General features: G+C 33.1%; 1 protein-coding gene across 2 annotated transcripts in view; it reads right to left on the bottom strand.

The window, feature by feature from the left end:
* Window positions 1-9216: 9216 nt before the first annotated feature.
* Window positions 9217-13105, bottom strand: part of LOC124886960 (lysosomal Pro-X carboxypeptidase-like) — a 7375-nt gene continuing 3486 nt past the window's right edge. The window contains exons 7-10 of one of the 2 annotated variants that reach the window (XM_047395887.1): window positions 11648-11803; window positions 9970-10049; window positions 9823-9872; window positions 9217-9663 (exon numbers count right to left, since the gene is read on the bottom strand). In XM_047395887.1, coding sequence (XP_047251843.1) covers window positions 9527-9663; window positions 9823-9872; window positions 9970-10049; window positions 11648-11803 — 423 coding nt within the window. In that variant the 3' untranslated portion in view covers window positions 9217-9526. The remainder of the gene's footprint in view (window positions 9664-9822; window positions 9873-9969; window positions 10050-11647; window positions 11804-13105) is intronic. The other variant, XM_047395888.1, reaches the window with a different exon arrangement.

The following is a 13105-nucleotide window of genomic DNA, read 5'->3' as shown; positions in this document are numbered from 1 at the left end:
AATTTAATTAATGACTAATTACGAATACTAGTAATAGGGATTAAAATAAATGAGAACTGTCGGGAAATTGTGTATATTTTATTGAACTCATAATTTGATATAGACGTATATATATACATTCATAATTTGGCATCTAATTAAGTAGGCCTGCAATTATTTTTCTAAGTACTATGATTATATATTAATTAAGAACATGCATGATGTGTTTCATCGGATGAGAATTAAGCCTTAGTCAAAGTGTGCTTTTTGGGTCATTATATTGAAAGCCATATAATTAAATAAAGGGTACGTCGGGATTACAACCTAAGTATATATCAGATGCTACTTGCTTCTCATTTTATTATGGAAAAATTAAACAAAATAATTTTTGTGGACACGGCCTAAGCTAGTACAAATTGGATTATCTTATTAAGATAATTCATGATTCATATGCTTAGTAGACACAAGAAATCCAATAAAGTTCAGAACTAATTACTAGTACTAGTCTATATTTTAATCACGTATCAAATGGTGAACTTGTCACTAACCTAGCTAGTTCATTAGCTATCAAAACATATATAATCCCTAAGGGTAATGTTATGGGAAGTATATTTATCGTTGGGTTTCAACTATATATTGACTTAATTTATAATAAGGATACATGTTGTGTTAGTTTGATTTGAAGCATTGGGTCTAATATAATTTGATGTTCACATACACATGCATCGTTGATATATATGAAGCCTTCTGCATTCAAAATGGCTCACTAATTCGTGTGTAGTTTAACTCAAACGGATAGCTGAGTTGGTGTGTATGAGATTTTTTCTTAAGGAAGGTCAAGGATCGAACTTGTGCTTGGGATATTCCTAAAAGGTTGCTTGGGATGTCATCCACTTGGTTCTTAGTTGAACTTGTGCACTCATAAAATAGTGATTGCCAATTTATATCTCTTATTTTCTTCACAAATTTAAAACATATTGCTTCTTATTCTTTTACAAAATATATATTTGGGTATCAAAGGTGGTGGGGGACCGGACCTTATATTTACAGTGACCATACAATATGGCTGGTCACACTCAATCATGAAGCCGTTATTTTGGACTCTCAGGAATTTAGGTATAAATGGGGTGGGGAATCCATAAATTAATCTACACATATACCTAGGGTTAGGTATAAAATATCAAAAATTAAATTACCGTATCTAATTGAAAAATTTGGTAATTGATATTCGATAATTTGATATTTAAAATGGTATTTGGAAATAAAATATTAAAATGAAATTGATAAAAAATATTATTACCGTTTGGTATTTGATATTTTCCAAATATCCAATAATAATTAAGTGACCCATAGGCCACATACCTAATCCACACTCCAAAGGCTACATACTTGTGTGAATATTGCTCAATCAAATTATGAACTATTAAACATAGACATAAAGTAGACTCTTAACTTTACACAGCAGACTTCCTTGCAACCAACATATGACAACTTTTGAAGAAAATATCACGCTAAGAATGAAAATCAGGGTGTGGAAGGAACAACAGAAAAGAAGTCTTCATGACATGATACATAACACCATTACTGGCTGCACTTGCCCAACTCTAATATTCCTAACATATTTCGGAATATGGCTTTTAATCAAGGGGACTTGGTCAAGCTTTCTTAATCCTTGTGTTCACATGTCAACAGCAGATGAAAATTATCGAAAAACTCAGCACTTGACAGACAACATAACATATATTGCTTTCCATCATATTCATAAGAAGTAATATTATGACTTTGCATCACATTTACATACAGTTCGTTACATTCAGTTCGTGTTACATCCAATTTGATGTAAATGTTATTCGTGCTACATCAAGTTCTCCCCTTCTTGGAGCTGGATCAAACTACAATAACATAGGTTTTAAGGTGTTTCATTAATTGAGCCACACATATCAACGCGTAATAAGACCAAACAAAATTGATTTTTTCTGGTGTAAAACTGTATATTCAGAGGTGTAAAACTACCAAACAAAATTGATTTTTTCTCAAATCGTTGGTTGGAAATCACCACTCTTATCACCAAATAGGATAACTATAAGCATGTCCAACTTTAATATGGTAATACCGAATTTCGTACCGAACCAAAATTTAATTTACCGATTACCGAACTGAAGTTTAATGATATGGTATTTGATATCTACTTTTATTTACCGATTATCGAATTATCAGACCCAAATTATAAAAATATCGAACCGAATACCGAACGCACACCCACATATACCTAGCTATATATGTGAAAAATATCTTAGATAGCTTAAATGTGGATAATAATAGTAAAAAGTTTTAGATCAATAGTAACTAACTGTACGTAGTTGCGTCTATATTTTTGCTTGAGTTTCACTTTTTGGTCGGACTTCTTTTCTTGATACTAATCTAGTATTTGGTAGTAATGATAGATACATAATGATTTTCATGGACTAAAATGACTTGATGATCATGACACTTGTTTTCCTCTTCTTCCTCTTAATTATTAATTTTTAGGCGTCTTTTTGGTGTGAGGTATAAGATAATGAAAATTTCGAGATAAAATATAAAATTATTTTGTCTTATATTTGATTGGAGGTATTAGCTAGTTATGAAATTTAACTTAGTAATGTATAGAATTTATACACTATCAGTGTAGAGAAGTTAAACCTACATACGGTCACAAAAAAATATCCCATTAATCAATTACAGACTTACAGCCTATCCCACAACCCCTTATACCTCAATTAACACACCTTCATTAATATTCATTTTCATGTGAGCTAGCAAGCTAGGCTGTACAATACTCAATGATGTTTACATAACTATGTAAAAAGCATTCAGATGAAGGAAGGACCACGCTTAACTATTTACAGCAACTCCATACCCTACTTACCATTAGGGTGGACTACATAATAACTTGCAAAGTACTATCAACTCTGGTAGGATGCATTAGAAAAAATAATGCATGCATCAACATTATTATGTGTTATACTATGCATGATTAATATATGAGAAACTATGGTATTAGCAACGCAATGAATTTTAATGCACGCATTAGCATTGATAAAGATACAATGGCCCCTCAGAGCATTTTCCACATTATTTTCATTATATTTATGGAGGGTATTTTTATATTTCTCTTTTTTAGAAATATGCAATGCAAGTTATTTTTAACGCATCAAAACAAACCGCGCATAAGAAATACTCTCAGCATAACTAATATTAGCATTACTAATACGTGTATATCATATTTTGTACTATTCTTATACACCTAGCAGAGTGCGCGCCTTAGTAGCATACACAAGAGTTTGCATAAGTTATATCTCACGTTGGTATTTACTTTATTTTTTCTTAAAGATGACTTCGGCGTATCGCAAAATATCCATATTATTTTTGTAAAAAGTCTACTTACCCCCGTATTTTTTGTTGTAAATATACACATTATTTTCTTATAAATTAGTATAACTAACCCCATACTTATATCAATGTCATAGTTGAGTTTTGCAAGACTATAAATGTGAGATATCAATATTGTTATCTCTTTATACCCATTAAATATTGATGTTAGGCAAATGTAGGCCATGGACGATAGAGGTATAGCATATAATCTAATATATGCAACTAGCTACTTGTAAGGAGTAAATTGCACAATGATTTAGGGTAGGCACACCCAGTTAATAATATATAAGAGAAATTATATCATTTTGCTCTATTAATATAAACATTTGCAGCACACAATCAAGAAGTGATTTTGTAGCAGAAGTAATGTATCTATATATACATACTTCATTATTGTGTGCAATCATTTATGTTAGTACCAAATATAAAAAAATATATATATATAGAAAAGAGTAGAGAAGCAGCCACGTCTGGTTGTTTGGCCTGCTTCAGAAAATGGTCCCAATATTCGTTTTAGAAATCATATTATATTTTGCTACTACTACTACTATTTAATTTAATTTAGAAAAAAAAAAATACTAAAGCGTGCTGTATGGATCTGATAGTCCTCCAAATATTGGAAGGCCCACTTATATCACCACAATCTGGGGGCCCACACATACACCCAACCTTCTCCATTCTCTTTTGAACTCTATGTTTTTTTTGTTTTTTTTTTCATTCGATATTCGGTATTTGTATTTGAATCCCGACTAATTTAAATCGAACACTGCAGGACCCATTTTGAGAGTGGTGCTCCCAATAAGATTTTCTTCATACGCAAGGGTTGAACTCGAATTCGAAAACTCTGATTAAGGATAGAGTAATCTCACTACTACACCACAATATCGATGTGTTCTCTTTTGGTCATAATTTCTTTTGCATCTTCACTAACTTTCAGCTACATTCTGAGGCCGCCCATTTCTTTCCTTGCCCTACCTCTCCTCCTTTTTCTCACACTTAGGACTTCTTATAACAACATGCATGTGTTTCAATTTATAGGAATGCATTTGCTATTTTAATAATATGAGAAAAATGCAAATGATCATATCAAGTTGAACAGGTAGGAGATCAAATGGAGGTCTGAAATTGTTCATATTATATTTTACTAGCGATACTTATTTGTAAATTAAATCATATATCTAACGGCATACAATTAATGCATGTAATGCAGATCCAGATTGTGTTTACAACAACAACTATTAGAGAATATATAATAGTATATATATATATACTGTAGACACATGATTTTTGACCCTCCACAAGTTTTAACCTATTTTTTGGTATTAAATATTTATATTTTTATCCAATATTTATTTTAGTTCTTATTTCAATTTTTAATAAATTTTTGTTAAAAAATAAATAACTAAATGAAGTTAATTTTAGGATATTTTATTTTTATTCTTATTTTTATTCCAATTTTTTAAAATACTAATAATACCAAAATTCAAAAATATTTTTTTCTTTTTAAATTTTAAATAAATAAGCTAGTATTTTTAGTACTAACTTAATTATATTTATTTTCGACTATTTATAAACTTTTATTGTATTTTCTTAAATATAAAAATTAATTAGTTATTATTATATTATTTTTATTATCATTATTATTTTATTTATTTATTTATTATTTTTATTTTTTATTATTAATTATCTTAAATAAAAAAAAAGATTCAAATTAAAAAAAAAAAAAGAAGATATCCTATCCTTATCTGACACTAACCGTTCCCCAAAATCCCTGTACTTAAGGACTCTTCCCACCCCCAGAACATACATTGACAGAAGTGCAGACAGATAGAGTGAATACAAATTGAGAGAAAAACAGACAGTGAAAAAAAAAATAGAGGGAGAAACATTTAAAAACATCAGATAAAAAGAAAGCAAAAAGAGTGTGAAGTTGAATTTGAAATTTTCCTCCGAGTTTTCAGTAACAATATTAGAGTCTTTATTTAAATTCATCACAGGTTCTTATTCGATCATGTACCATTTATGTTATAAGTTATATTCCAGAAAAGCTATGAAAGATTCATTATTTTTCTCGTTGTTTTTCTTATTCGAGTCCTATGCTAATGAACATGTTTTTCTACTTTCCCCATGAAATATGTTATATATGTTGATTTATTTGGTTTCTTTTGATTGTTGAATCTTCCTAATATGTTATTTCTTGAATAGCAAAAGGACATAACATGATTTAGCATAGTTGAATGTTTAAGTTTATTTTTTATTTTATTTTTTTTCTCTTAAAGTAAAACTCATGTTTGGCCCTTTTTATAGTTAATACTTAAATTGGTAGAATAAAAGGATACTGTTGGAATATTAGTAGCCCTTGTGAAGATTTTGTCTCTTTATTATTGTATTTTCATGTTGTGTTTAGATATTCATACCTTCTGATGCTTTTATTTAATAACATTATCAAATGACCGTAACAATATACACATTCTAGTGAAATACTAATTATTTCATGGATATTTTAGTTTTGATGTTAATTCCTTTCAAATTTGGTTCTCTTTTAATTAAAATACTATAAAGGAAGTGACTATTGTATACCAATTTGATAATTTATGGAATTGATTATGCAAGTTAATTAGGAAATACTTCGCTTAATAGAAACTATAGATTTAATGTCACGTTGTGACCAAACGAACCGAGGTTTTGTTAGCAATTTCAAGTTTGTGGTTCCTAAAAATTAGCAATTGTTAATCTTGTAAATCAATAGGTTTCAATCGTATCGAGGTTTTCTAATTATCAATCTCATTTGTTTTCATATTTGGAAAAGATGTAGTAGTTAAGTGTGACTATTTGTCTAGTTGATTTTGGAGTTTTTGGTTTTAATTTATTTATGCGAATAATTTAAGTTTGGTGTGCCAAGTATCTGTTATCATGTGCTTAAAATTATTTTTCCTATTAATGTTTAAACTGTCTTGTTTATATTTTTCAAGTTGATTCATTGTTGGTTTTACTTCTTAGGAGCATTTTGTAATCACAAATTTTATTTATTTATTTATTTATTTTATTTTTATTCGTTTGATTTCTAAAAATAGAGTTGCTCTCAGGCATTGATAGTTCTTAAAAGGCATGATTATTTAATTTAATCAAGAAAAAGTGAATTGGGTATGAGTTTATTCCAAACCCCATTATATGATGAAACAAAAGAGAAAGTTAAGATGCCTCGAATTTATAATAGGCTAACAAATGTCGTTCAATGATAGATAAATTTTTGACACATTTAAAATTTTCGTCTCAACTAAAAATGCGGCGCACACATCTTTTTGAGATATTTTAAAGTAATTCAAGGATGCAATAATGCACTTTGATAAATATTTTTAAAATTAATTTTTCATCAATTTAATATAAGAGTTTTAAATAATTTTAGTATATTAAAATGAGTGAATCAGGCCTGCAAACATAATTTATAAAAATAGTTTAGTTAAGATAAATTACTAAAAGCGATCGTGCTAGAACCACGGGACTCGAGGGGTGCCTCACACCTTCCCCTCGGTCAACAGAATTTTTTATCCGGTCTTCTGTTTTCGTAGACCATAATAAAGAGTTATTTTATTTTGACTAGGGATTCAAAAAAGTGACTTGAAACACCATATCTCAACTCTAAGTGGCGATTCTGTAAATAAAATATCCCTATTTAAAATCATCACTTTAATTTAAAAAAAATCTTTCGGGCGAAAAAGGAGTGTGACATATACAACTCTGCTTCATGAGAATTCGAAGCTCCAAATATAAAATGGACATAATTTTGAAAAATCTAATTAATTAATGTGGGGGAACTAGCTAGCTAGCTAGAGTAGAACGAAAATGGGTTTCTGACACGTAGAAGTATAATGAGATGAGAGTGGGTTGGGATTATATAGGATGCATGTGACCACCAAACCAAGTAGGAGTATATAATAATGTCGAGTCGTTATCCTCAAGGTCCAATATAATAAGGGTGGTCCTAATTAATTACACTACCCCAACTGCAATTTAACGTGTGGAGAAATTTTTGTAGTACTCCCTCAAGTGACCTACCCTACATATATATTCTCCCCTTTCTCTCAAGTTTCCAAATCTTTTATTGTATTCCTATTAAAGTTTATTCATTTCTAATTATATATATATATATATATTAAAAAAGTGTTTTGACTTTGCATAGTACTAATTAATACATATTAAGTAAGAGAGTAGGTAAATATACTTAACACATATTAGTACTGAACCAATTTAACTCTAATTTGAATTTTGAAAGAACAAGGTGAGTCGATTAATTTGATCTATCTTTAATATTTTCTATCGCCATCGATCGAGCGTCTAATGTCTTAACAAAATAGAATTTTATATCTATATTCACATGCATCCATATGCATTTATAAGTTGTAGTTGCACCAACTCTTGTTATTTCCCAAGTCTCGTCTTAATCCACTACTACTTGCATTGGGCGGCATATATTTTGCCCTTCTTTTTTCGATTGTTATTTGATGTATCTCTACCTGGTAATATGTATATATATTCTTAAATCTCAAAAGTTGAACGAATATTCTCAAAAGAAAAATCCTCTCATCCATCCATCCATCCATCTATCCATTCCACTTTTCTCATATATACTTATATAACGTTTTATTTAGTGGCTCGGCATGTTATCATTAATTCAAAATTTTAGAGAGGAGTAAAACAAGGAAATTCAAAAATACAACCAAAATATAGTACTGTTGTTTTTCAAATAACTATGACGTAAAGTTTTTCCTTTTTTCAAAACAATATTATATGTTAAGAAGTAAACGAAGATCTGGGAATAATAGTGGTGTTAGGTCCGCAGGTGTCTTGTCCCAATGAATTATTTGTCTATTACCACTAATACATACAACCTAGAAGAACACTACTAATGGCATGATTCATGTGGAAATAGTTAAATTACTGCTACTTTTTCACTCCTAGTCTTACCAAATAATGAAAGCTTAGTTTAAATTATTAGTATGTATGTTAATAACAAAAGGGTCTTCAGGTTGTCAATTAACACGTCTCTATTTTTAGACTTTATTGCTATATATAGGTCAAAGAACCACACCAATTTGTCACCGACCATATTGGAAAAAAATTGAAATTAGAGATGAGGCTTTAAAACAACCTGTCACATCTTTCTTTTCTATGCCTAACTTTGAATGGAAAACTAGATTGATTTAATGATTTCTATATTGGTCTAAAAATGTCTGAAACATCCCTCTTAAGTCTTAGACAATCTATCTTTTTAAGTAGAGAAGGTTTAATTTCAATTAAAAAAAAAAAATCATCAATCAACATTGAATAAGACATTTCATTGCTAGCTGAGTTTTAGTTGGACTCCACATTACTACACATCTTATATTGATCTAGATAAAAACAAGATCGCTCTTCCTCATAATTAAAAAAGAAGCAGACCCAACTTTCATGCGTCTGTTAAAATGTAACTTTTGTCTTTAAAAAATTTGATTGAATATAAATAATGTGAAAGAGCATGACGATCTAGTTACATATCAAATAGTGTTACAATTTTGACTTAGTATGACCATATTTTCTTTTTCATTTCTCTTGTTGGTCTACTAATTTTGCTCCTTTATGATCATTCATTCATTCTGCATACGTAGTAGGGAAACACATGTAAAAGGCCAATAAATAAACCTGTTATTTTGCCTAGTTGGTGTTCTACATGAATACCAAAAGTAAAAATTTTAAATTTTGGGAATATGTTACTCGAACCTAATATAATAAAAGGTACTACGTGATATTCAAATTAAAAGTACTTACAAAGAAAGTTTCATAATCTGGCGGAATTGTTCCTGGTATTGGCCCATATCCAATCTGTCCCATACACAACTTTATGCGGCCCAATTTGGTAGTATCGGCCCATATTGGTTACAAGAAGTTAAATGAACTTCAATTTTGCAATGCAGATATTTTACACTTCTTGAAGATATTAGCCTCGGACATACTTGACAGACCGAATGGTAAAACAAAAAAAAAAAGGTACGTATGATATGTATGTATTGAACATTTTAAAAATCATGCAAGTAGAATCACTTCATTAATTTGTTCTTTCTTTTGTGCCTAGCGTATTCCTTTTTGGGAAACATTATTAGTAAATGTGATCAATTAAAGATTGATAGTATTGAGAGAGCCAATTGGATATGATATTGACTTCTCTACCCCTCACTTGTCGAAGCCATTCTGGATCTTCTTTGCTTGACCATCTAAGGTCCACATGATGTGCACCTACATATACAAATAGTTTTGTATATTTACATGAGGCCCATTCTTATTTTTTCTAAAAAAAAAATATGATATGTATAAATGTATGTGCGACTTTCTTTTCATATGCAGGTATACACATATATGAATATTATTGAACATTACATAAATGAAGTTACTAACCTTCTTTTGCGATGATTGCAACTATGCTCTTCGATATATCCTTAAGCACCCTGCCAAACAATTGTAAATACGTACATGAATAACAAAGAACATGTGAATGTACGTACAAGTTTTGATTGTAGACATGTGAAAAGTGAAGTGACTAACCCTCCACCACTCCATGGATCTTTTAGCCCATTAAAGAAGATGATGTTGCTTCCAAACTTCTTTAAAACCCTTTCAATATTCTGAAAACCAAATAGTATCATATAAGGTGGGATGGCTTGGGGTGTAAAGTTGTTATTATGGGGCTTATATGTGACGCCCCAAAGTTTTGGGGCCTGTCACTCGCCAGGATTGTGCGTGCCAACTAGGCCGCAACCTTGTCAGCTATGCAGGCGGCATGTGCTGAGGGAATATGCTGAAGTCGAAGATGAGGCAAAGGGGCATAACATGAGGCAACAAGCATCTATATATGTTGCATGACTTGTCCTAAGAGTGCCAATGTGATTTGGAGAGGGCTTGGTGTGAGCCCAAGGGGGCGGAGGCATGGTGAGGATCGTGTGCGGTGTTCGATGTCAGCGCCGTGCCATTTTGAGCTACAAGTGGAATCTAAGGATTCCGGTTTAGAGAGTTGATATTGATGGTACCTTATGTATGCTTACCAAATTTGGGGTCATTTGGAGTCCGTTTGGATAGGGGCTTGACTTGGCCAAAGTCCAGTGGCATTGTCGTAATTTGCTGATTGGTCCGAAGGCCATAACTCATTCCGTGTGTATGGGAATGGGGTGAAACTTCATGGAGGTGTGAAGGAAGTCAAGAGAAAGGAGTAGGAACAAACGGCACCCAATTTGAAGGTCGGATGAATGATCTAAGCCCCAGTATGATTCTCGGGCAAAATGATGTCTAGTGGCGGACATTGGGATTATTTATTTTAAGCATATATAAGGGGGGTATGAATGGTGACAGCCTACCAGCCTCCCCCGGGTGTGTCGACAGATGGCCACCCCAAGTGTGCTGCCTTGAGGGACAACCTCAAGGGCCTGCCTTGGCATGTCAAAGGAATGCGCAAGGTACTCATAGGGCTCGGGAACCCTATGGGCAACGCAAGGTCGAGTGGACTAGCGTTGGGCGTCGGAAAAGGCTAGAGGTTGGCTATATGAACCGACAAGCCCCGTGGGCTGTCTAAATGATGGAAGGATGCCTCCAAGCCGATAGAGCAATCGAGATACTCTCCCCAAGAGACTCGTGAGCTAACTTGTGAGCTTGGTCAAGGTTCAGCCAAGCGAGCAAGGGTCCGTTGGCCTAGACGCGCAGTTGTGGGGCGACACTGTGCTACGGAAGCTGGATACAAGTTGCGTGGGCTATGCTTGGCTATGCCATAAGACATGAGAGGGCATATCTAAGAAAGACGCTTGAGACAAAGGCCAAGGATTGAGGGTTGCCCTACTCGGGCGAAGCAAAGGCCAAGTGCACATGCATGAGGCGATGTCAAGCTTGAGGATAGGACTGTGCATGCGATGGCAATGCTCAGGCCAAGGCAAGGGACGAGTATGTCCATAGCCATCCCCAGGAGCGCATATGGATGAGATCCACGGATTAAAGGTGCGCCAGAAGAGTTGCTTATACGTTGGCCATGTCAGCCGACATGTTGAAGGAGCGGCACCAAAGGGGGCAAGCCTCTGAGGCGAGCTTCCCACAAGCACAGGATCGTGCTAAAGACCTGGGAAATGAGGAAGGCTGGCCCATAGTTGGGGGAACCATGGGCGCCGCACGGGCAAAATTGTGTGCCGCTGACACGAAGAAAAATGAGCCCGTGACATTATATATGTGTAAAGGGACTTACATTGCCCCCAAATTCTGTAGTAACCCAATCAGGTCTGGGCTTAATGCCAAAATTTGATTGGCAAAATCTGGCCCTTTCATTGTAATCCCATTCAGACACTGGAAATATGCTCTCGTTGTTGTTCCCATCTGTTGGCATTACCATCTCTGTGCATGCCTGAGTATATCCCGCAGTTTATAAATTTGTTTCCAACATATATATACTCCTTCCTTTTTATTACAGTAGATCCTTACTGACTTGACACCCCCGTGAATTTTGGATATTAGTAGTCGCAATATATTTAAGAATGAAAATGTGAAGTGTACAAGCTAAACTAAAGCTTTTAGTTCTAGTTAGCAAGGTAGTAAAAGAGGATGCAAGCTCATGGAAAGATATAATACATGAATGTGCCATTTAACTTGGCTTCAACTTATATTTCTATCATCTAACTTTGGCTATGCATAACAAGTAGACACTTAAACTTGTATAAAATTGAACAAGTGGATACATGCATCCTATGTGACATTCTACGAGGCCAATTCATGTATCACATGGCGTCCTATGCATGTGTCTACTTGTTCAATTTTATACAAATTTAAGTGCCTACTTGTGCTCATCTAAAGTTGAAGCTCACAGATGTGAGTTGAGGTCAAGTTAAATGGCATGTTTATGTATTATGCCTCCTAATAAGGAAAAAAAAGGCCAAATACATATACAGGCCCCTCAACTATTCGACTTTTTCCGTATAGGCACCTCAATTAAGCCATGTACCTATTGAACCCTTTACTCCTTCACAAAACATTTCAATTAAGCACAATTGCTGACGTGGCGCTGATGTGGCATAGTGCGTGCAATGCACTTAATTTAGGAGCATGAAAACATTAAATTTTAGCTTTTTTTTGTTTAAATCTCTTTATCTATTTTATTTTTCTTAGTTATCTCCTTTCTCGTATTTTTTATTTTTAAAAATTAATCTCTCCCCTTTTCTTAAGAACTGTTAGTGTTCTTCTTCATTTTTTTTTCATCTTTCTCTTCTTTGTTATCTTTCTCTCTATTAGAAGTTACAAATTTATATTCTACACATTAAATTAATGATGAAATGGGTGTGAAAAGTTAGAAAACATATGAAAAAAATATCTTTGGAATTGAATTTTTGACAAAATATATATAAAAATTTGAGAAAATTCCACCTAGTATAGTAGTGGTATGTTGGTATAACAGTAGTGCAAAATATTTTTGGCCTGCTGCTGTTCTTTTTCTTCTTCCACTTCAACCGTTTCTTTATCAACCTTGTCATGTTGTTTACTGCCAAGAACCGGTAAAAAAAATCACCTTTTAGTTCAGTGTGAAAGTTCAATTCATGGAGAAAGGGGTGTTTGGAAGGGAAGAGCCGGGGGTTCGAGTAGCGGCTGCTGTGGGGTTTGGGGGAGGGAGGGGGGGCGGCGTTGATGAGGAAAAAAAAACCTTTTTTTTTTTTAA

The sequence above is a fragment of the Capsicum annuum genome, chromosome 9 (assembly GCF_002878395.1).
Source record: "Capsicum annuum cultivar UCD-10X-F1 chromosome 9, UCD10Xv1.1, whole genome shotgun sequence".
Classification (NCBI taxonomy): Eukaryota; Viridiplantae; Streptophyta; class Magnoliopsida; order Solanales; family Solanaceae; genus Capsicum; species Capsicum annuum.
The sequence above is the reverse complement of the archived record's forward strand: the minus strand, read 5'-3'. Positions and strand labels throughout refer to the sequence as shown.